At 42.0% G+C, this 25,349-nt stretch overlaps 1 protein-coding gene and 1 pseudogene across 2 annotated transcripts in view; both read left to right on the forward strand.

The window, feature by feature from the left end:
* The first annotated feature begins 8,564 nt into the window (after positions 1–8,564).
* NXPE3 (neurexophilin and PC-esterase domain family member 3) overlaps positions 8,565–25,349 on the forward strand; it is a 45,954-nt gene continuing 29,169 nt past the window's right edge. The window contains exons 1-2 of one of the 2 annotated variants that reach the window (XM_039222266.1): positions 8,565–8,639; positions 15,879–16,167. In XM_039222266.1, the coding sequence (XP_039078197.1) occupies positions 16,075–16,167 (93 nt within the window). In that variant the 5' untranslated portion in view covers positions 8,565–8,639; positions 15,879–16,074. Of the gene's footprint in view, positions 8,640–15,878; positions 16,168–16,999; positions 17,028–25,349 lie in introns of those variants that run through there. The other variant, XM_039222267.1, reaches the window with a different exon arrangement.
* LOC120224045 lies at positions 9,375–12,378 on the forward strand (annotated as a pseudogene).

A 25,349-nucleotide genomic window follows, 5' to 3' on the forward strand; every position in this document is an offset into this window, starting at 1 on the left:
ATTAATTCTTTCAATATTTGATAGAATTCATCAGTGAAACCATCTGGTCCTGGGCGTTTCTTTGTTGGAAAATTTTTGATTACTGATTTAATCTCCTTACTCATTATTGGTCTGTTCAGATTTCTTTCTTATTTACTCTTGGTAGGTTATATGTTCCTAAGAATTTCTCTATTTCTTCTAGGTTGTCTAATTTGTTGGTGTATAATTGTTTATAATTGTCTCACGATCCTCTGTGTGGTATCAGTTGTATCTTTCGTTCCATTTATAATTTTATTTATTTGTGCCATCTTTTTTTTTAGATGTTTACTATTTTTGTGAGAGAGAGCATGAGAGTGGGGAAGAGGCAAAGAGAAAGGGGGTGAGACAATCTCAAGCAGACTCCATGCTCTGGGTGTAGCCCAATGTGGGGCTCAACCCCAAGACTTTGGAATCCACCTGAGCTGAAATCGCGAGGTGGATGCTCAACCAACTGAGCTACCCAGGCTCCCCTGGCCCTCTATCTTTTTTCTTGGTTAGTATAGCCAATGGTTTGTCAGTTTTGTTTATCTTTTCAAAGAGCCAGCTCTTAGTTTATTAATCTTTTCTATTCTTATCCTGTTCTCTATTTCATTTATATATGTTCTAATCTTTATTATTTCCTTCTTTGGTTAGCTTTGAGTTTAGTTTGTTCTTTATCTAATTTCTTGAGGTGTAAAGTTAGGCTGTTTATTTGAGATCTCTCTTTTTTCCTGATGTATATGCATTTATCACTGCAAATTTCCCTTTGAGAGCTGCTTTTTTTATTTTTTAAAAACCACCAAATTTTATTTTGTTTCATCAACTTAAAAATATTTACTCTTACTTTAAAAAATATTGTCAATACAATATAGTACATGCACATAGTTATTAAATAATAAAATATGGCAGTCTTCTGCCCTGTCCTTCTCTCCCTACCCCTGAGCTATCTCTTCTGGTATTAACTTCAGTATGCTGTTTTCACTTGATGCCTAAGTTTTAGACATTCTCTACTGACTTCCTTTTATGATAATTAAGGACCTGGCTCTATACTGCCCTCCACATTTCTTCTTTTCCTTTGAATAATGTCCATAATTTTAGTAAAGTCAGAATTCAGTTTTTATATTATTATTATGTAAGTAAATAATGTATAGGCTACTATTATACTATGATCACATTTTGTTTATTTTTTTTTAATATTTTTATTTATTTCTAGGAGAGAGAGAGACAGCGTGAGCAAGGGAAGGTCAGAGAGAGAGGGAGACACAGACTCAGAAACAGGCTCCAGGCTCTGAGCTGGCAGTCAGCATAGAGCCTGACGTGGGGCTCGAACCCACGAACTGCGAGATCATGACCTAAGCGAAAGTCGGATGCTTAACCGACTAAGCCACCCAGGCGCCCCTTTGTTTCTTATTTTTTATTTTTTCAATGTGACTTTCCCCCCTTTATTCATTTATTTATTATTTATTATTATTAAATTTTACATCCAAGTTAGTTAACATACAGTGTAATAGTGAATAGAATAGAATAGAATAGAATAGAATAGAATAGAATAGAATAGAATAGAATTTAGTGATTCATCACTTATATATAATACCCAGTACTCATCCCAACAAGTGTCCTCCTTAATACCCCTTGCCCATTTAGCCCTCCTGCCACCCAATACCCCTCCAGCAACCCTCAGTTTGTTCTCTGTATTTAAGAGTCTCTTATGGTTTGTCTCCCTCTCTGCTTTTGTATTATTTTTGCTTCCCTTCCCTTATGTTCATCTGTTTGTATCTTAAATTCCTCATATGAGTGAAGTCATATGATACTTGTCTTTCTCTAATTTCGTTTAGCATAATACACTCTAGTTCCATCCATGTTGTTGCAAATGGCAAGATTTCATTCTTTTTTGATTGCCGAGTAATACTCCATTGTATATATACTACATCTTCTTTATCCATTCATCACTTGATGGACATTTGGGCTCTTTCCGTACTTTGGCTATTGTTGATAGTGCTGTTATAAACATTGGAGAGCATGTGCCCCTTCGAAATAACACTCCTGTATCTTTTGGATAAATATTTAGCAGTGCCATTGCTGTGTTGGAAGGTAGTTCTAATTTTAATTTTTTGAGGAACCTCCATACTGTTATCCAGAGTGGCTGCACCAGTTTGCTTTCCCACCAGCAGTGCAAAAGGGTTCTTCTTTCTCCACATCTTCACCAACATCTGTTGTTGCCTGAGATGTTAATTTTAGCCATTCTGACAGGAGTGAGGTAGTATCTCATTGTGGTTTTAATTTGAATTTCCCTGATGATGAGTGATGATGAGTATTTTTTCATGTGTTTGTTAGCCATCTGGATGTCTTTAGAAAAGTGTCATTCATGTCCTCTGCCCATTTCTTCACTGGATTATTTGTTTTTTTGGCTGTTGAGTTTGATAAGTTCTTTATAGATTTTGGATACTAACCCTTTATGTGATATGTCATTCGCAAATATCTCCTCCCATTCCATCGGTTGCCTTTTAGTTTTGCTGATTATTTCCTTTACTGTCCAGAAGGTTTTTATCTTGATGAGGTCCCAATAGTTCATTTTTGCTTTTGTTTCCCTTGCCTCTGAAGACACGTAAAGTAAAAAGTTGCTATGGCTGAAGTCAAAGAGGTTGTTACCTGTTTTCTCCTCTAGGATTTTGAAGGCTTCCTGTCTTTTGTTTATATCTTTCATCCATTTTGGGTTTATTTTTGTGTATGGTGTAAGGAAGTGGTCCACGTTCATTCTCTTGCATGTCACTGCCCAGTTTTCCCAACACCATTTGCTGAAGAGACTTTTTTCCATTGGATATTCTTTCCTGCTTTGCCAAAGATTAGTTGGCCATACATTTGTGGGTCCATTTCTGGGTTCTCTATTCTGGTCCATTGATCTTTCTGTCTGTTTTTGTGCCAGTACCAAACTGTCTTCATGATTACAGCTTTAAGTCTGAAGTGTGATGCTCCAGCTTTGGTTTTCTATTTCAGGATTGCTTTGGCTCTTCGGGGTCTTTCTGGTTTCATGCAAATTTTAGGATTGTTTGTTCCAGCTCTGTGAAGAATGCTGGTATTATTTTGATAGGAATTGCATTGAATATGTAGATTGCTTTGGGTAGTATGGACATTTTAACAATATTTGTTCTTATAATCCATGAGGATGGACTTTTTCCATTTTATTTTTGTGTCTTCAATTCTTTCTTAAGTTGTCTATAGATTTCAGTGTATAGATTTTTCACCTCTTTGGTTAGGTATCTTATGCTTTTTGCTGCATTTGTAAATGGGATTGATTCCTTGATTTCTCTTTCTGCTACTTCATTATTAGTGTATAGAAATGCAACCAATTTCTGTGCATTGATTTTATATCCTACAACTTTGCTGAATTCATGCATCAGTTCTAGCAGTTTTTTGATGTAGTCTTTTGGGTTTTCCACATTGAATATCATGTCATCTGCAAAGAGTGATAGTTTGACTGCCTCCTTGCTGATTTGGATGTCTTTTGTTTCTTTGGGTTGTCTGATTGCTGAGGCTAGGACTTCCAAAGCTACTTTGAGTAACAGTGGTGAGAATTCCTTTCTTGTATTTTTAAACAAATTTCTTAGAATTAAAAACTGCCTTATTTTTTTCAGTCCCATGAACATATACCCACTCTTATTTTTTCTAGATGCTCCACTAGATTGCTGTACACATTTAAGAAGCTTTCCCCAAATAATTTAACAAGTCTGATCATTTACCAGTTATCATTCCCTCCCTGTCCTACCCTTTTACTCCTTTATTCTGTTCCTTGGAGTATAGATCCTTCTGCACTGATGCTCTTTTTATTTTTTATTATTAAATTTAAAAAATTTAAACTTGAAATAGTTGACACAATTCTGAGAACTGCTTTTGCTGCATCTCAAGTTTTGATATTTCATCTTTCAATTTTCATTTGTCTTGATATTTTTTTATATCCTTTTAATTTCTACTTTGACTCATTAGATGTTTAGGAATATGTTTAATTTCTGTGTATTTGTGAATTTTACAGTTTTCTTTCTGTTATTGATTTCTCATTTTATTTCACTGTGGTTGGCAAACATATTTGGTATAATTTCTTTTTTTTTTTTCCTTACAAATTTTTAATGTTTTTTTTTTTTTTTTTTTTTTTTTTTTTTTTTTTTTTTTTTTTTACAAATAGTTTATTGTCAAATTAGTTTCTACAATTTGGTATAATTTCTATCTTATTTAATTTGTTGAGACACGTTTTGTGACCTAACATGATCTACCCTACAAAATGTTCCATGTGCCCTTGAAAAGAATGTGTTCTGCTGCCTTTGGATGTAATGTTCTGTATCTGTTTATTAGATCTATTTGGTGTTTACTATTGTCCAAATCTGCTGTTTCCTTACGGATTCTCTGTCTGGATAATTTATCCATTGTTGAGAATGGAATATTAAAGTCCCCAACTGAGGCGCCTGGGTGGCTTAGTCGGTTGGGCGTCCGACTTTCGCTTAGGTCATGATCTCGAGGTTCATGGGTTTGAGCCCCGCATCGGGCTCTGTGCTGACTGCCAGCTCAGAGCCTGGAGCCTATTTCAGAGTCTGTATCTCCCTCTCTCTCTGACCCTCCCCTGCTCACGCTGTCTCTCTCTCTCTCTCCTAGAAATAAATAAAAATAAAAAAAAAATTATTTAAAGTCCCCAACTATTATTGAATTGCTCTCTGTTTCTCCTTTTAGTTCTGATAGTATTTGCTTTATATATTTATGTAACATATCTGATGTTGGATGCATAAATATTTATAATTGTTAGATCTTTTTGATGAATTGACTCCTTTATCATCACATACTGACCTTCAAAACTCATAGAATAGTACCCAAAGACTGAAGTTTTATTACCTGTAAATTTTACCCCCAAAATTTCAAGTAGAATGTCAGGGGATCTTGGGATGGAGTGTGGAGTATGACAACATAAATTCACTGAAGGGACAGGAAAAGGGAGATGACCTAAGAATTTTGGAAAATTGTTTTGAGTGGATAGTATAAATGTCAGTCCATTTAGGCTACTATAACAGAATACCATGGACTGAGTGGCTTATAAACAACATAAATTTATTTCACACAGTTCTAGGCTAGGAAGTCCAAGATCAAGGTACCAACAGATTCAGTGTCTGATGAGGATAACTTTCTTTTTTTTTTTTTTTTTTAAATGTTTTATTTATTTCTAGGAGAGAGAGAGAGACAGCGTGAGCAGGGGAGGGTCAGAGAGAGAGGGAGTCACAGACTGAAACAGGCTCCAGGCTCTGAGCTGGCAGTCAGCACAGAGCCCGACGCGGGGCTCGAACCCACTAACCGCGAGATCATGACCTGAGCGAAAGTTGGACGCTTAACCGACTAGGCCACCCAGGCGCCCCATGATGAGGATAACTTTCTGATTCATAGATGACCACCTTCTTTGTGTATCATCACATGGTGGAAGGAGCTAAGGAGCTCTCAGGTGTCTTAAGCAAAACGAATACATAAAGTCCCACACAGGCAAAACATCCAACACAAGTTGTGAGGACTCCATCTCTTGGTAAGGAAGTGTTCCAGGCCAAGGCCATATGTATGAAAGACTGCATGCATAAGACTGCCTTTCCCAGCAAGAGGCAATTAAGGTTAAATGAAGTCATAATGGTAGGGCACTAATCCAATGAGACTGGTGTCCTTATAAGAGGAGGAGAATGGAGAAACCAGATGGAGGTGAAAGTAGAAGTGCTTCAGACGACACTGTACCTCACTTCCCTGTGACTCTTTTCTGGATTGCCTGTCAGGCTGAGTGGTTTGAGGACTATGTCACACAGCACAAGAGGGAGCTGAGGCTACCTATGAAGGAGGACCAGCATTGAGAGCTAGAAGAATTCAAAGACAGGGTATGGAAGCAGCAGGAGAAGGTCCGCACTGTTCAGCAGAGCTCCTGAGGCCTCCACGTGCCTGAGTCCTAGCCCCTCCACCTATGAAATAGCACACACAGTTCCTGAAGGAAAAAAAAAAAAAAGGGAGACATAGAAAGGTGTTTATCTACAAGCCAAGGAGAGAGCTCTCACCAGGACCCAAATCAACTAGCACCTTGATCTGGGACTTCTAGCTTCCAGGAAGTGAGAAAATAAATGTCTGTTGTTCAAGCCATCTAGTCTATGGTATTTTATTATGGCAGCCTGAACAGACTAAACAGGCACAAAATACCTCTTCCTTCTAGTCTCCTACCCTTGGCAGCATTTTCCTGTGGTTCATGGTGTTTTGGGGATAGGATGGTTGGTACCTAATATGACAGTCATCACTTATTTTGAACAATGGTTTGAGAAGTTTGGAGACCTAAATTTTAGTAACGTGTTTAAAGGGTTAAAGAAGCAAAAGAACTGAAACAAGAACTGATATGGGCTCGGGGCACCTGGGTGGCTCAGTCGGTTAAGCATCCAACTTTGACTCAGGTCATGATCTCACAGTTTGTGGGTTCAGGCCCCACGTCGGGCTCTGCTGACAGCTAGCTCAGAGCCTGGAGCCTGCTTCAGATTCTATGTCACCCACTCTCTCTGACCCTCCCCTGCTCACACTGTCTCTCTCGCAGGAAAAAAAAAAAAAAAAAAAGAACTGATATGGGCTCACAAGTGCTTGTGCCCCAAGCTTCTGCCATCAGAGATGGAGCCAGATGGCTGGTAAATATCCACCAAGTTAGCCGCATCAGAAACAGGCTTAGTTTGCTTTTTTGCTTATCTAACGTTAAAAGAGCCATGCTTTGTTTTTCTTAGAGAAATAAAGTTTAGTAACATTAGCATCTAAACTTTTATGCAGATAGGTTGGAAGTGAACAGTTTCTTTGGTTTGTATGTCATCATACAAACCTTATGTTCTCATTTTTCCCCCAGTTCTCAAAGTTAGATGATCATAAATGTAGCATTCAGAAATTCCTTATGCCATGTCATAACCTGAGGTAAGGGATTTCAGAGGAAAAGTTTTGGGACACTGTGCTAGAGGACTTTTCATTTGTCATTTCATTTATTCCTAAATGCAGGTAGTGTTGCCCCTAATTTACAGTTAAGGAACTGAGCCCAGAGGAGTTAAGTACTTTGCCTAGCGTGGCACTGCTCTTAAGAGGCAAAGCTATATGTCAGACCCAGTTAGGCTGGGATCCAAATCACATATTTTCTGTATGATAGTATTTTTCACTGGGAGTGTGGTGACTTTGTAGTCAGAGTTATTTGAACGAATTTAGCAGTGATAGGCAGGCCTCTCTGGTCCTAGGCATTCTTGTTTGTGGCTATACAATAATATAATATATAATATACATACATTATATATATAATATGTATATAGTAAATCAAATGCCTCAGGGTTATGAGTACCTGTGTGAGAATAGGGTTATCAGGAATCACTAATGTGATCCAAAACCATGACCTAGAAGTCAGAATATCCTCTTCAAGTATTTGCCACTTGCCATGCAGCCTAATTGTGAAAGATTAGCTGATGGGGTGTCTGGAGATAAGACTTAGAGCATAAGTTTGTCTTATGGGGCTCTTCATCCCGCACTGAGGCATCCATCGGAAGCCACCTTTTATGAGTAGGCCCTGGAAGGCTGAATTTCTCCAGGAAGGAGAATGAAATGGATACTGCAGAAGAGACTGCCCTGTGTAGAACATCCTTGTATTCCATTTAGAGGTCTAGGCACCCATGCATGTAGTCTTGCCATGAAAACATTTGAATGAGCACGTAGAGTCCATTGTGGTCAGTAAATGTAAAAATAATTAGCGGTAGTTGCAGTTTATATTAATTCTTCTTCAACCTTGAGATAATAGTCTGGGGGTAGGTCTATTTTTAGAGTCTGCATTTTGCTCGGATAAATTCCAACTCCCGTGTGCACTGAAGAACACAGGGCAGGCCGCAATCCCTTCCAGCTTTCTGAGCAGGCCTTCTGTCTGTCTTCCAAGGACTCCTCTCAGTTTCTGAATGTCGCACAGCTGTGCACATTTTGCCGCTTAGAAGAATGTCCAAAATAGGATAACCCAGAACTAGGCGGGGGGGGAGGACGCATGCAGGCATTTTTGTCCGAAGTCCTATGCCATAGAAAGGGAGAGTAATAGGAACGGGGTTGTTTAAAGGGCAAATATAATAAGTCGACTCACTGCAAGCAGGTAAAGGCTCAAGGACCTGCCGTCTCGGTGCTGGTGCTTGGCCAATAGTGTTTTCTGGTAGAGGAAACAAATAAATTTCGCCACCGACAGGAAAGATGGCCCAAGTAGGGGCTTCTCCGGTTTGGTCACTTTCGCTGACAAAAAAAAAAAGCCTTGAAACCGAGTATCCCTAGGAAACTATTCTGTTCGAATGCCAGAGGAGCCGGTCCCGAGAGCTCAGGCCACAGCGGTACAGCCAGGCGACCCCTTTTGCGCAGGAGCCAGGATCCCAAAGCTTCCTCGCCTCCCAGCTCAGAGGTTCGCGCTCCGCACGCGGCTGTCAGTCAGCGTCCTCGGCCCGCCCCTCCCGGAGTTCGACCAATCGTAGCCGGGAGTTGGGGGTGAGGCGACGTAGCGGGGCCAGGAAGCAGGGGCCAGGCGGTCTGGCGCAGTGGCTACAGATCTGGGCGTCCCGATGCCAGGCGGCCGGAGAGCGCCAGGAGAGCAGCAGGGCCTGGAGGTGAGTGCGGGACTGCGGATTTCACGGGGCGCCGGCTGGAACCTTGCCGCTCAAGCGACCCATTGCCTGGCTCCTCGCGTGCGCCTCTCGTCCGTGAAGCCCCTTACGCCGTGCGCGCCAGCCCCTAAGCCCCCGGCCTGGTGCCGAGGAGCCCAGACTCGGGGATCACGGCTGGGGGCGCTGGAGCCAGAAAGGGGAGGCTCAGGCCCTTGGAGGGGGCAGAACTGCAGTCCCTGGCAGCCTCGGACCTGAGTTGCCGCCGCTGCAGGTCTCGGTAGGGAGGGGCGGGGCTGGCACGAGCATCTCTGTCCTCAGTTTTCTGGACTTGCTGCAGCGCGAGCAGGTGCGGCTGCCAAAGACGCCTCCCTAACCCGGTGCGGTGCGTTTGGCGACGCATTCCTCCTCAGCCCCAATCTCCGGTCTCATTTCTGCTGCGGGCCCCAGCTGCCACTTGCCTGGCGATGCTCTCACACTTTGGACTCTTCTGGCATTACTGAGCTGACGCTTTGGGACACCAGATTCAGGTCGTATGGGGAGAGAAGAGTGTGACTTTGCAAGGTGTGATGTGGAAACCCTGGCCTGTCACCCATTTCTGCTTGATCAAAGGCCACTAGGGTGGTGGTAAGAGGCATTCTCAGTCAGGATTTATATGAATTTTGTGCGTGATTGTCTGTAAAATTTTCCTTTCTTTTCATTATTTACTCTAAAGGAGGATTGTTGCCATATTTCCTAAAGATGAAGAAGCACACTGCTCAATGGGCCTTCTTCCTCCTCACTGTGGTTATCATTTGGAACATCAGGGTGTGCTTGAAGCTGGCGGAACTCCCAGACCCTTATCATTAATTGTCTGATTCCATGCACTGGAGGCAGCAACACATTATTATTCCTGCATAATGTTTGGGTTCTGCTTTCCTTTGACTGTGCTTAGTTTCTTCTCTCCTTCACAATCCCTTGCCTGATACAGTGCTGTTATTTGTTACTGAGAAAGGAAACTGAAGTGAGGTTGGCTGTCCCTATTGCCCTGGATTCGGATTGTCCCGAGGGGACAGTGTAAGTTGCATTTCAGAGATCATTTTGGAAAGGCCATCCCTGACCGGGTGATACAAGTAACACCCCTGGAGACCACATACTAGTGGTTCCCCTACTTGGCTATATAGTATGATTAAAATATTATAATATTTGGAGACCTTTTTAAAAAATCTGTTTTCTGGGCTCTGCTCCCACAGATTCTGATTCAGTTAGTTGAGTCTAGTCTAGACATTGGTGTTGTTAAAAGCCTACAGGATGATATTCATGGGCATGCAAGGTTAAAGGACACAACCTATCAATGTGCTCTATTTTTTCTTATAGCACTTAACACTCTGTGACTTATTTAACTGATTTGTTTACTTCTCAACCCCTCCCCTCCATGAAAGCATGGGGTGCTGCTTTGGAGGAAGGGCAAGGGAAGTCCTAGGTGAGTCAGCACTTTGGGCGTGTGAAATGAGGGAACATGAAAGAGAAAGAGAATCAGAGGAACCAAGTCTGTAGACCTGCTATGCTTCATCTTTGTCCAAGGGTTGACCTTGTTTGGTGGTCCATCATTGTCATGGTCGTGGATAGGTCTCCAGTTCTTTCTCTAGATCCTGGCCTGTTAAATTTCAAGGTCTTACTCTATATCCTATGAAATACAGCTGCTCTTTGTCATTTATTTATTGAAGTATAGTTGACATAACAATATTAGTTTCAGGTGTACATCACAGTGATTTGACATTGCTGTACATTATGAAATGATCAGCATGACCAGCATCGTTACCACCTGTCACCATACAAAGTTATTACAAAATTATTCACTATATTACCTGTGCTATGTTTGCATCCCCATAACTTACTTATTTGGTAACCAGAAGTTTGTACCTCTTCATCCGCCTCACCTATTTTGGGCATCCCCCCATTACCCTCACCTCTGGCAACCACCCATTTGTTCTGTGTATTTATGAGTTATATAGCTGCAACTTGGAAAGTTTGATATATAAGCATTTACATTTGGGTATATTCCTTATAAATCTGTCATTTGTCTCATGTGGGGGGGGGTCTGTGTTTTCTTTTTTTTTTTTTTAATGCTTATTTATTTTTTAGAGAGAGAGAACAAGCAGGGGAGGGGTAGAGAGGGAAGGAGACACAGAATCTGAAGCAGGCTTCAGACTCTGAGCTGTCAGCATAGAGCCCGATGCAGGGCACAACCCACCAACTGTGAGATCACTATCTGAGCCTAAGTAGGACACTCAACCGACTCAACCACCCAGGCACCCTGGTCTGTGTTTTCTTTTTTGTTTTTTGTTTTTGTTTTTAAATATTAAAAAAAAAATTTTTTAATGTTTTATTTATTTCTAGGAGAGAGAGAGAGGCAGCATGAGCAGGGGAGGGTTAGAGACAGAGGGAGTCACAGACTGAAATAGGCTCCAGGCTCCGAGCTGGCAGTCAGCACAGAGCCCGACGCGGGGCTCGAACCCATGAACCGTGAGATCATGACCTAAGCGAAAGTCGGACGCTCAACAGACTAAGCCATCCAGGCGCCCCTGTTTTTAAATATTTTTATTTATTTCTAGGAGAGAGAGAGAGAGAGACAGCGTGAGCAGGGGAGGGTCAGAGAGAGAGGGAGACACAGACTGAAACAGGCTCCAGGCTCTGAGCTGGCAGTCAGCACAGAGCCCGACGCGGGGCTTGAACCCACGAACCGCGAGATCATGACCTAAGCGAAAGTCGGACGCCTAACCGACTAAGCCACCCAGGCGCCCCTGGTCTGCGTTTTCTGAATTGAAATTCTAGACACTTGGTCTGACAAGTACAATTATATAAATGTGGATAGCAGTTCAGAGTATTTAGGAAGGGGTTTGTGCCAGAAACTGATGTGTGGTTATCCTCTAATACAATGTCTTTGTGAAAAGAACATTAGTTCCCTAGAGGATGGGTTTACTGCCTAATTTTCTCTTTAGTACTAACTCAACTATCTCATTGATGTTACTGACACTGTTAATGATATAAGGGATCACTTTGTAATTCTCTCATGAAAGGGGTGGCTGAGGTCCAGTAGGTAACGGCAATCTAGGGTTGTTGTGATGGACCATAAAGAAGTTAGATTGGCTGGCAAGTAGTCTCAATAAATGCCTTAGCAGGCTCTCAAGGCTGCCTTAGCAAGCCTTGTGGCAACCCTAGGCTTCATCAGCTACCAGCGCAAGAACGGAACCATGATGTTAAATTACTAAGGATTTTCAACTAAAGTGATTGAAGTAAAAAAAAAAAAAAAAGTCTGTGGAGGCCCGTGGGAGGTGGCTCCTGGGCTGGCGCAGAAGTGGGGGTGTGGAAGCCGCAGGCATGCTGCTGTCCCAAGGCTTTGACCCAGGTGTTAAGCCAGACCAACACCGGGGGCGTTCAGAGCACGCTGCTGCTGAATAACCAGGGCTCTCTCCTGGCCTACTCTGGTTGCGGGGATATAGACACGTGGTCACTGCGGCCATCGCCAGCAACCTCTGGGCTACCTACGACCGGAACGGGAACCAAGCCTTTAATGAAGACAATCTCAAATCCATCCTCATGGCCTGCATGGAGGGCCTTGTAGCCATCACACGGATGGCCAACCTTCTGCTGTGTATGTACGCCAAGGAGACTGTGGGCTTTGGGATGCTCCAGGCCAAGGCCCAGACTCTGGTGCAGTGCCTGGAGGAGCCCCTCACCCAAGTAGCCGCGTCCTAGTGAGCCGTCTTGGCTGGAGCTGCGGTCGAAAAGATCAGTGACCATTTGGAGGGCCGGGGCTCCCTGGGGAAACCTTTACCGGCGGTGCAGGGAGGCTGAGACTTTTTTTCAAGAATAAACTTAAACTCCTAAAAAAATGTTTTAAATGTTTATTTTAAATGTTTAAAATTTTTTATTTATCTTAAATGTTTATTTATTTATTTTTGAGAGAGAGAAAGAGAGAGAGAGAACACAAGCCGAGGAAGGGGCAGAGAGAGAGGGAGACACAGAATCCGAAGCAGGTTCCAGGCTCTGAGCTGTCAGATGCAGGGCTTGAACTCAGGAACCATGAGACCATGACCTTAGCTGAAGTCAGATGCTTAAGGAACTGAGCACCCCAGGAGCTCCTGAAAATTTTCATTTTTTTAAAAAATTTTTTTATTAATTAATTAATTATTTATTTATTTCTAGGAGAGAGAGAGAGACAGCGTGAGCAGGGGAGGGTCAGAGAGAGAGGGAGTCACAGACTCTGAAACAGGCTCCAGGCTCTGAGCTGGTAGTCAGCACAGAGCCCAACGCGGGGCTCGAACCCATGAACCGCGAGATCATGACCTAAGCGAAAGTCGGACGCTTAACCGACTAAGCCACCCAGGTGCCCCTGAAAATTTTCATTTTAACTTGAATTGTTTTCAAGTTGTTCAATATGTTTGCTTTAATATTCTGTTTCTCCTTATGGCTTATCTTTAATTATTACTTTTAGAAATCTACTTTTTTCTTTATATTTGTGATTTTTATTTCCTGGTGGAAAATTAAGGCACAGAGATAAAGATGAAGGAGAAAAACAGAAACTGCTCAGAGATGATACCTATCAACATTTTAATATATATCTTTTAAAAAATATTTATTTTAATAGGGAGAGAGTATGAGCAAGGGAGGGGCAGAGATAGAAGGAGAGATATAATCCTAAGCAGGGTCCACACTGTCATCACAGAGCCCAACACAGGACTCAATCTCAAGACCTTGAGATCGTGACCTGAGCCGGTATCAAAAGTCAGATCCTCAGCCGACTGAGCCACCCAGGCACCCCTAATATTATATGTCTTTTTAAAGAGAGGTCTCAGGCCGACTTCAGCTCAGGTCATGGTCTCGTGGTTCATGGGGTCAAACCCTGCATCGGGCTCTGTGCTGACAGCTCGGAGCCTGGAGCCTGCTTCTGATTCTATGTCTCCCTCTCTCTCCCTGCCCCTGCCCCCTCCTTCTCAGAAATAAACATTTAAAAAAATTTTTTTTAAAAGAGAGGTCTCAGTGTGCCCCAGGCCACATCTCCTTAGATGTGGAGATGAGTCTCTTCAAATCTCAGTGCTGTACTTGCTCATAGCGGAAAGTCAGGTCTTTTCTAGGCATGACCCTCCGATAATGATTTTCAGTAGAAGTCCCTGGCTGTGAGGGGCTTCTTGCATATTTGCGTTGCTACCTATATCCCTGTAGTCTCTGTAGCTCTGGGGTCTGCTGCCCTTGCCATCCTTCTGCACCCCTGACCACCACTGTGCTGCTGCTAACTGGCTCTGAATAACACTGATGTTCTCTCTAAACTGCTGGCATTTCCATACACAGACTGTGCTTCCGGTGGTGCTGCTGAATTTCTGTAGAACATCATTATTGGTCTTTTCCCTCTCTGGACATAAGAGAAACCTATGATTTTTACACACAACTCCTCGAGAAGGGTTTCTATAGAGGAGCAGTGTGCCTGGTTGACAGTTATTTGTTCTATTTCACTGCCATTCCTTTCCAGAATTTATAGGCACTTTGGGGTGAGTGGGTGCCCTGGTGTTGGAGAGGGGTGGTATTGAGGGGTCATCAAATGGTTAAGTGCAGTCTTGCACAGTACATTGTATCCCTATAGAGGTTGCCAGGAGTGGTGGATCTATTCTGATTTAATTTAGGAGGGGAACCACCTCTTCCCTAATATGAGTGTTAGTTTTCCCTGGGAATTTCTGGCACCTACTACGGTGTGTGGTACAGAACAGGCTTCCATGATTATTTGTGGTGTGGATTGTTGAATCAACATATAACACATAAGGGAGGATGAACTGTGAGGGAATCAAGGAGGTATGATACATTGTTATCATGAAACTGCTTTTTCTCTGATACATGGTTTCTGGTTTGTGTTTACAGTTTTTTTTAAATATTTATTTATTTTTGAGAGAGAGAGACAGAGCGCTGAGCTAGGGAGGGTCAGAGGGAGAGAGACATACAGAATCCAAGGCAGGCTCCAGGCTCTGAGCTGTCAGCACAACCCAACAAGGGGCTTGAACTCACCAACCATGAGATCATGACCTGAGCTGAAGTTGGACGCTTAACCTGCTGAGCTGCTCAGGTGCCCCTATTTTTTTTAAAAAATATAATCATAATTGGTATAGTCTTGTTATGGAGACAAGAACTACAAATACAGAGAAGTGAAATCACTGAGAAGTGAAAAGAGAGGAAAGTGCTGTGGGAATTCAGAGGATGGAGAGCATGCCAGAATGGCTTAGCCCTGACCCTTTTATGAAGCGGAGGTGAGGAAGGGTTGTCTGGTCCCTGTGGCATGGAAATGCATTGGAGTGGTGGGGTGGAGGAGTGAGGGAGCAGAGGGACTTGCCAGGCCTGGTACCGGGCTGCGGGGAGTGCTGGTGCAGCCGAGGTGTTCTGAGATCCTCCCACTGCAGTTATGCACCCTTTCACCTTGCCTTCTCCACTCTGCCCTCCATGGAAAACCTCGCTAGAAATAAAATACTAGTACTTATTCTGCTTACCTATGTCAAAATAAGAAGGGGAGGAGCATTTTGAATTGCTTATGTGGGAGAACTTAGGAGCGGCAGGCTCTGAAGTCCTCTGCCTCTGGTGTTTATGATGAGGGATTTGGGTGTCCTCTTAATCTTTGGGCTTAGCTTTCTCTCCTGCATCTTCAGGCCAAGTATCTTCCCCTGTCCCCTGTTACTCAGCTCAGGGAGCACCAGTTCTACATCTGTGCTGAGCGAGCTGGAAATCCAAAGGGCGTTTCCTGTCTCCGGCCAACCCACGCAAAGGGACAGCACTGTTTTCTAGATGAGGTCAGGATGCTTTGCACAGTATCCCAGAACTCCTCCTAAAATCACAAGGTTTCCTCCTAACGCTCTTCAAATACAATTACTATCAACTATAAGGGAAGGGAAGGGATTTTATTTACTTAGACCTCTAGAAGTTGAACAGTTACTTTAATTTTCTAACTTTAAGAGTTTGAAGACATTGTTCTTTGCCTTTTTAAAAAGTCAAAACCTAAATAGTTTGCGGGACAAATATCACTGTATTTATGTGGAAGCCTGGGGTTGGGTTTGAGCAAATTGTCTGGATATGAAACACATCTCACTGTGCTCTCACTCTTTGCTTTCTCCTCATGACTCTGGGCCTTTGAGAAGGTTAAAGAAGAAGAAATGTCATGTCTTTCCTCTCACCCCACCCAAGGCTGTTGCAATTGGTAATCTGTGTTCTCATCTCCCCTCTTTGAAGGAGTCCTTTGAAGAAAAATGTGCTTCTTAAATCAACCCCAGCCTCTTCTCTGTACAAAGAACTCTTCATGATACTAGCAGAAAAGAAGCAAATTAAATTCAAAGCTTATCTGCAGCTCAGAAGAACAAAGAAATGGAGTTTTGAGGAGTGAAGGTAGCATGGCGTCGGCCATGGGTGATCAAGACACAGCCAGACAATGTGGATCAATTTCTTCAAATTACGGCTTTTCTGCTGTCTGCTTGCAGTGCTGATGGTGGTGGTGCTGGTCATCAATGTTACTCAGGTAGAGGTGAGTACTTCATATACTCCTTCCTAACTAAGAGAACCAAATCTAAAGATTTGGAGCTAAGTAGCCTGGGAAATGCCGGTCATTAGAAAACTTATCCTGGTCATAGCTTTTGTTTCCCTTTACTCAGTAAGTGTTTGGATGCCTTCAATGGTTATATATTGCATTGTCACAAAAGGTACAGTGGTGAAGACGACAGACATGGTTTCTTCACTTAAGGAGCTCATATTCTAAATGGGCACAGGAGAAAATAATGAGTAATCATAATCATACAGTAAATGATATGAAATAAATGATATAAATTGTGAAAAGTACTGTAAAGAAAGGAAAGCAGGCTACTCTATACTAGTTAGAGAGATGAAGTAAAGCTTACTCAGGGAGAGGACCTCATAGATGACTCCTGGCAAAAAGCTGAAATATTTCAGAGGAGGGAGATGAGGAATCTGTTCTGAAGACTCCTGAATGTCACACAAGGGCAGGGACAGTGTCTTCCTGAACCCTCTCAAGTGCCTGGCACTGGGAAGGAACTTAATAGTATCCCTCCCACCCCCAACTCTGACACCCACTGCACAAATTCATAGGACACCAAAATTTATGGAGTAATTCTATATAAGATGATGCTATCTGTCCTTTTACTTTTGTTACTTGTGGTACTTCTCAGGTCCAACTTAATTATGGTATTTCTCTGTTTATTGGGTTTTGCTCTAGATTGAATGTCTGTGTCCCCAAACATTCTGGCTCCGTGGGAGCTCAGATTACTATTGTCTTTCATGGTTTCAGGTGGTTTTTTATTCCACCTCCAGAAGTTTCATCATGCACTCGTGCCCTCCAGTACTCTGCCGAGTATGCGAGTGGGATCCTCTGTAAGTGTCCTGAGATCTGTGTCTCTCTGTACCTCTCTTCCTGTCACTCTGTCCTGTAGATTCACCTTGGTCTTTCAAGACTCAGCTACATCTCTTCAAGTTGAGCAGTTGGCCAGGCCCTACCTGGGTTCTGCTCTCTATGTTGCAGCTTGGAAATGCTTTCAAGGATGCAAGCAAAGGATCACTCCCTGTATTTCCTTTCAGGCATCATTGTCATTTGTTGCCTAATGTCCAGTGTCTGGAAAATAATTTTTTCATATATGTTGGACTTTTTTAAAAAAGTTGTTTCGGGTGGAAGGGTGAATCTTACTGATTCTGGAAGTTGAAGTCTGAGGAAGTTGAATTTGAGGGGAAAGTGATAATTAAGAAGCTGGAGGGGAGGGGCACATAGGTGGCTCAGTTGGTTAAGTGTCTGACTTTGGCCAGAGTCATGATCTCATGGTGTGTGAGTTCGAGTACCACTTCGGGCTCTGTGCTGTCTGTGAGGAGCCTGCTTCGGATCCTCTGTCCCTCTGGCCCTCCCCGCTCACACTCTTAAAAGTAAATATTTATTTAAAAAAAAAAAATAGAACTGGGGTGGGGGTGGGGAGAGGGATTAATGGGCCAAGGAGAAGAGATAATGGGATCTAGAGCACAAATAGAACATATAACTTTATGTAGGATGAGAGGCACAGTATATTGTGTCTCTCTTGTTATCTATGTAGTATTAATTACACAGGGAGGGCCATGCTCCTTCTTCTGTCTGACTTAAGAGGAAAAAATATCATGGTGGTTGGCAACACAGATACATTTGCTTCTGGAGGGTAGGACATTGAAGCAGTTCTGGCCTGTGGAGGAGGTGAAAGGTGGAAGAAAAGAGAATACTGCCCACTAGGTTTGTGTGTAGGGCCTTGGAGAACAGGGTTAGGAGATGGACAGGGGCAGTAGCTTTTCAAGACCAGAGGTGTGCCTGGCACTCACCTTCATTGGTTTTTTGAGTGTGTGCGTGTGTGTTGCCACATTCGACAGCCTGGGTATACAAATAGAGAAAAAAGAAACTTGTATGGGTCTAGGTTCAGTGAGGAGGCAGGAGAAGGGACCGAGACTTGAGAAGACAGGCCAGAGTCCCACATCATTAATAGAGTCAGGAAGGAATGTGAGAAAATTCCCCTAATAGTCTGACTTTAGTTCTTGAAAACTTCTGGACTGAATGGCAACTAACAGCTCTAATTACCCACACAAACACAAACCCAGCACTAAGGCAGGGGAGATTGCAGTAACCAATGATTAAGACAATTCTGACATTGAAAATAACAAATAGGTTTTTCGGTGGAGTGCAGTAAAACATTTTCCCTGTTTAAAGAGGTCATCTTGTCCAGGACGAGCATATTGTTATGGCTTTCAAACTGTTCAGTTTATTACTGTGATGAGAATTGGTGCGGAATCTTGGGTGGGGGAGGGGGAGAGGGAAAGCCTCTGAAGCTTGGCAGCCTGCCCTCCCTTAATCCCCATTCCATCCTATGTATTTCATCCTGACTATACTTTTTGTGCAATTAGAGTATACGAACATTTTCTAAAACGTACAGACTCAATTTTAATTAAAAATATCACATACTATGAGAAGGAGGTGTATGTAGTAATATCTAGCAAAAGATTGTGGAGGGTATCATTATTATTTCTCTGATAAGCCCTCATTGAGCGTGGCCTACATTTATTTATTTGTTGTTTTCCCTTATTCATTGATATTTTAAGTATATATATTTCTGATTACAAAAACAATACAAGTTTATTACGGGATCTCGAGCACAAATGGATTCTGAAGTAAAGAAACCTGATTCTGGCCGGCTTTATTATCAAGGAGTATTTGGGGTGCCTGGGTGGATCAGTCGGTTAGGTGCCTGACTTCAGCCCAGGTTATGATCCCACGGTTCGTGGATTCAAGCCCCACATAAAGATAAATAAACATTTTAAAGAAATAGTAGGGAATATTACTCATTTACCATAGAGTTGGGAGTTTGGCTGGCATAGTTCAGGCTCTGTTTCTCTGTAAGTCTCTCATCTCTGCCCTCCTTTATGTTAGCTTTTATCAATGGTCTCCTCTTTCATCGTTGATCATAGGATGCTGTCATATCAATAGGTGGTGGCTTTCTTGTTCATGTTCAACATAAGGCTCAGTTTGTTCCCTTACAACGCTCTGAAGGTATTACTTGCATTTTTCCATTTGCAAATAAAATTCTGATAGCGCTGGTAGTGTCTGGATTTGCCTTTTTTGTATCGATCAAGTAACTCTAGCAACCTCCTCTGGTTTTTCAGAGTCCAGAATTGGGTCCTATGCCCATTCCTGAATCAGTCACGTGGGGTTATCTTTTGATCAGTCGGGTCTATCCCTGAGCTGACAGGTCAGCAAACGGCAGTGCTGTTTTTTCAGTAGGCAGAGAGTGAAAGAGATGTGGCATGTAATGTTCACTCTAGTCCATAGCTTACAGTGGATTCAGAAGTGACCATTGGTGTTTGCTCTTGGCTTTGAATCTAAATAGGTAGCAGACCCTGAAGTTGCACTTGTCATTGGCCTAGAATAGAGTTGTCATTTAGGAAAATGTAAGCAAATTGATCTTTCTGCATTGTTTTTCATTTGTGAATAAAATTCACGTGGCTTGGCACCTGGGTGGCTCAGTCATTTAGGCATCTGATTTTTTTTTTTTTTTTACAAATAGTTTATTGTCAAGTTGGTTTCCATATAACACCCAGTGCTCATCCCCACAAGTGCCCTCCTCCATGCCCATCTCCCCCCTCCCCCCACCCACCCTTCAGTCCTCAGTTTGTTCTCAGCATTCAAGAGTCTCTCATGGTTTGCCTCTCTCCCTCTCCCCCACTATTTCCCCCCTTGGTCCTCTGTTAAGTTCCTCCTAATCTTCCTATACGTGCAAACATATGTTATTTGTCCTTCTCTGCCTGACTTATTTCGCTCAGCATAACACCCTCAAGGTCCATCCCTGTTGCTACACAAGGCCAGATTTCATTCTTTCTCATTGCCATGTAGTATTCCATCGTATAGATAAACCACATCTTCTTGATCTGTTCGTCCGTTGATGGACCCTTAGGCTCTTTCCATTGTTTTGGCTATTGTTGAGACTGCTGCTATGAACATTGGGGTACATGTGCTCCGATGCATCAGCACTCCTATATCGCTTGGGTAAATTCCTAGCAGTGCTATTGCTGGGTCATAGGGGAGTTCTATTGTTAATTTCCTGAGGAACCTTCACACTGTTTTCCAGAGGGGCTGTACCAGTTTACATTCCCACCAACAGTGTAGGAGGGTGCCCGTTTCTCCACATCCTCGCCAGCATCTAGAGTCTTCTGATTTGCTCATTTTAGCCACTCTAACTGACGTGAGGTGGTATATCAGTGTGGTTTTGATTTGTATTTCCCCAATGAGGAGGGATGCTGAGCATTGTTTCATGTGTCTGTTGGCCATCTGGATATCCTCCTTGGAGAAGTGTCTGTTCATATCTTCTGCCCATTCCTTCACTGGGTTGTTTGTTTTTTGGGTGTGGAGTTTGGGGAGTTCCTTATAGATTTTGGATATTAACCCTTTATCTGATATGTCATTTGCAACTATCTTTTCCCATTCCGTTGGTTGCCTATTAGTTTTATGGATTGTTTCCTTAGCTGTGCAGATGCTTTTAATCTTGATGAGGTTCCAATAGTTTATTTTTGCTCTTGATTCTTTTGCTTTTGAGGATGTGTCAAGTAAGAAATTTCTGTGGTGGGGGTCAAGGAGCTTGTTTCCTGCTTTCTCCTCTAGGGTTTTGATGGTTTCCTGTCTCACGTTCAGGTCGTTTATCCATTTTGAGTTTATTTTTGTGTATGGTGTGAGAGATTGATATACTTTCATTCTTTGGCATGTTGCTGTCCAGTTCTCCCAGCACCATCTGTTAAAGAGGCTGTCTTTTTTCCATTGGATACTCTTTGTCAAAGATTAGTTGGCTGTATACTTTTGGGTCCAATTCTGAGTTCTCAATTCTATTACATTTGTCTGTGTGTCTGTTTTTGTGCCAGTACCATACTGCCTTGATGATGACAGCTTTGTAGTAGAGGCTAAAGTCTGGGATGGTGATGCCTCCCATTTTGGCTTTCTTCTTCAATTTTACTTTGGCTATTCGGGGTCTTTTGTGGTTCCATACAAATTTTAGGAGAGTTCATTCTAGTTTTGAGAAGTATGCTGGTGCAATTTTGATTGGAATTGCATTGAATGTGTAGATTGCTTTGGGTAGTAATGACATTTTAACTATATTTATTCTTCCAATCCATGAGCATGGAATGTTTTTCCATTTTTTTTATGTCTTCTTAATTTCCTTCATAAGTTTTCTATAATTTTCATCATACAGATCTCTTGTATCCTTGGTTAGGTTTATTCCTAGGTACTTTATGGTTTTTTTGTGCAATTGTGAATGGGATCAGTTTCTTGATTTCTCTTTCTGTTGCTTCATTATTGGTGTATAAAAATGCAACCGATGTCTGTATGTTGATTTTGTACCCTGCAACTTGGCTGAATTCTTGGATCAGTTCTAGTGGGCTTCTGGTGGAGTCTTTCGGGTTTTCTGTGTAGAGTATGATGTCGTCTGTGAAAAGTGAAAGTTTGACTTCTTCTTTACCAATTCTGATGCCTTTTATTTCCTTTTGTTGTCTTATGGCTGATGCTACGACTTCCAGCACTATGTTAAACAGCAGTGGTGACAGTGGACATCCCTGTCATGTTCCTGATCTCAGGAGGAAAGCTCTCAGTTTTTCCCCGTTGAGGATGATGTTCGCCGAAGGCTTCTCATAGATGACTTTTATGATGTTTAAGTAGGTTCCTTCTATCCCGACTTTCTCTAGAGTCTTTATTAAGAAGGGATGCTGTATTTTGTCAGATGCCTTTTCTGCATCTATCGACAAGATCATATGGTTTTTATCTTTTCTTTTTTTGATGTGATGTATCACACTGATTTGCGGATATTGAACCAGCCCTGTAACCCAGGAATGAATCCCACTTGATCTTGGTGGATAATTCTTTTTATGTGCTTTTGGATTCGATTTGCAAGTATCATGTTGAGGATTTTTGCATCCATATTCATCAAGGATATTGGCCTGTAGTTCTCTTTTTTTGCTGGATCTCTGTCTGGCTTGGGAATCAGAGAGATGCTGGCTTCATAAAATGAGTCTGAAAGTTTTCCTTCGATTTCTATTTTTTGGAATAGCTTGAGAAGAATTGGTATTCTGTTTTAAATGTCTGGTAGAATTCCCCAGGGAACCCATCAGGTCCAGGGCTCTTATTTGTTGGGAGATTTTTGATAACTGATTTGATTTCTTCACTCGTTATGGGTCTGTTCAGATGTTCTATCTCTTCCTGTGTGAACTTTGGTAGTGAGTGTGTGTTTAGAAATTTGTCCATTTCTTCTAAGTTGTCCAATTTGTTGGCATATAATTTTTCATAGTATTCCCTGATAATTGCTTGTATTTCTGAGGGGTTGGTTGTAATAAGTCAATTTTCATTCATTGTTTTGTCTGTTTGGGTGCTCTCTCTTTTCTTTTTGATAAGCCTGGCTAGAGGTTTGTCAATTTTGTTTATTTTTTCAAAAAACCAACTCTTGGTTTCATTGATCTGTTCAATTGTTTCTTTGGTCTCTATGTTGTTTATTTCTGCTCTAATTTTTACTATTTCTCTTCTTCTACTGGGTTTGGGGTGCTCTTGTTGCTCTGCCTCTAGTTCCTTTAGGTGAGCTGTTAGATTTTGCACTTGAGCTTTTTCTAATTTCTTGAAATAGGCCTGGAGTGCAATGTAATTTCCTCTTAGGACTGCCTTTGCCACATCCCATAGAGTTTGGATTCTTGTATTTTTATTTTCATTTGTTTCCATATTTTTTAAATTTCATCCTGATTAATTAATTAATTAATTGCCTGATTGGCCCATTCATTCTTTAGTAGGGTGTTCTTTAACCTCCATGTTTTTGGAGGTTTTCCAGACTTCTTCTTGTGATTGACTTCAAGTTTCAAAGCATTATGATCTGAAAGTATGCATGGTATGATCTCAATTCTTTTATATTTATTGAGGGCTGCTTTATGTCCTAGTATGTGATCTATCTTGGAGAATGTGCCATTCACACTTGAGAAGAAAGTGAATTCCTTGGCCTCAGGATGTAGAGTTCTAAATATATCTGTCAAATTCATCAGGTCCAGTGTGTCATTCAAGTCCATTGTTTCTTTAGTGATTTTCTGTCTGGTTGATCTATCCATTGCTGTAAGTGGAGTATTAAAGTCCCCTACTATTAGCACATTCTTATCTATAAGATTGTTTCTGTTTGTGATTAATTGTTTTAAATATTTAGGTGCTCCCATATTAGGTGAGTAGACATTTATAATTGTTAGTTCTTCCTGATGGATAGACCCTGTAATTATTATATAATGCCCTTCTTCATCCCTTGTTATTGTCTTTAATTTAAAGTCCAGTTTGTCTGATATAAGTATAGCTACTCCAGCTTTCTTTTGACTTTCCGTAGCATGATATATATTTCTCCATCCCCTTACTTTTAATCTGAAGGTATCTTCCAGTCTAAGATGCATTTCTTGTAGACAGCAAATAGATAGATTTTGTTTTTTTTATCCATTCTGCTGCCCTATGTCTTTTGATTGGAGCATTTAGCCCACTTACATTCAGTGTTATTATTGAAATGTGTGGGTTTAGAGTCATTGTGTCCTTTGTGGGATTCATGCTTGTGGTGGTGTCTGTGGTATCTTGCATTCCTTCCAACCTTTCCCTCAGAGAGTCCCCCTCAGGATTTCTTGTAGGGCTGGCTTAGTGGTGACAAATTCTTTCAATTTTTGTTCATTTGGAAAGACTTTTATCTCTCCTTCTATTCTGAATGACAAGCTTGCTGGATAGAGGATTCTTGGCTGCATATTTTTTCTGTTCATCACATTGAAGATCTCCTGCTATTCCTTTCTGGCCTGCCAAGTTTCAGTAGATAGGTCTGTCATCACTCTGATAGGTTTCCCTTTGTATGTAAGGGCCCTTTTCTCCCTGGCTGCTTTCAGAATTCTCTCTTTGTCCTTACATTTTGCCAGTTTCACTATGATATGTCATGCAGAAGATCGATTCAAGTTATATCTGAGGGGAGTTCTCTGTGCCTCTTGAATTTCAACGTCTACTTCCCTCCCAGGTTGGGGAAGTTCTCTGCTATAATTTGTTCCAGAACTCCTTCAGCACCTTTCCCTCTCTCTTCCTCTTCTGGAATTCCTATGATACGGATATTGTTCCATTTTATTGTCGCTGAACTTCTTTCATGTTCCTGGATCAGTTTATCTCTTTTTCTCACTCCCTCCTTTTCTATAATTCTGTCTTCTAAATCACTTATTCTCATTTCTGCCTCTTCAATCTGTGCATTGGATGCCTCCAGTTTATTATGTATCTCATTATTGCATTTTTAAATTCATCATAACTATTTTTAAGCTCCATATTATTTGTAGCTGTAGTTTCTCTGATGTCCTCCATGCTTTTTTCAAGCCTGGTGATTAATTTTATGATTATTCTAAATTCTTGTTCAGTTACGTTGCTTATATATGTTTTGAGCAGTTCTCTAGCTGTCATTTCTTCCTGGTGTTTCTTTGGAGGAGAGTTCTTCCATTTCATCATTTTGGTTAGCTTTCTATCTCTTGTTAATTTTAAAAGCTTGTTGTACACTCGGCCCCTGCGAGTTCTGCTGTATTAGAGAGGTCTCTTTTGACTGTTCAGGGCCTGTCTTTTCAGGAAGTGTTCTTTGGATGGTGTCTCTTCGTTTCTCTTATTGAGCATTTGATTATTTTTTTTCCACTGGTAGTGGTATTTGGGACTCTCCACCATGTGTAGTTTGGCTTGTTTCTTGAGGAAGCCCTGGAAAAAGAAAACAGACAACCACAGAGGGAACACGGGTACACAAATGCACAGACAAAACCAATAAATACGCAAACCCAGGCTGAGGTAAAAACAGCTACAACAACAACAAAACAGCTCTCTGGAGGGGATCGGTCTGGTTTGGTGTAGGCAGGTCTTGTCTCCACTGTGTCTGCTGGCCTCCCTGAGGCCTTGCGTTGGTGGTTGTGGGGAGAAGAATGGCATCGCCCCAGTCCCTTCTCAACCAAGCGTTGCAAATCACTTTTTCGGGACTGATCTCCCTGTGCTGAGGATGTAGCCAGGGTGGGCTGAGTTGTATGCCCCACACCCTGCCTCATTTCCAGGTCCCAGTCCATGGGCTTTGTTATACCGCCCTGAGCAGTCCCTCAGGTTGCTCCTCCCTGTTGCGGGCGGGGGGGGGGGGGGGGGGGGGG

The sequence above is a fragment of the Hyaena hyaena genome, unplaced genomic scaffold, assembly GCF_003009895.1.
Source record: "Hyaena hyaena isolate Hyena2069 unplaced genomic scaffold, ASM300989v1 scaffold_1095, whole genome shotgun sequence".
NCBI classification, from domain to species: domain Eukaryota; kingdom Metazoa; phylum Chordata; class Mammalia; order Carnivora; family Hyaenidae; genus Hyaena; species Hyaena hyaena.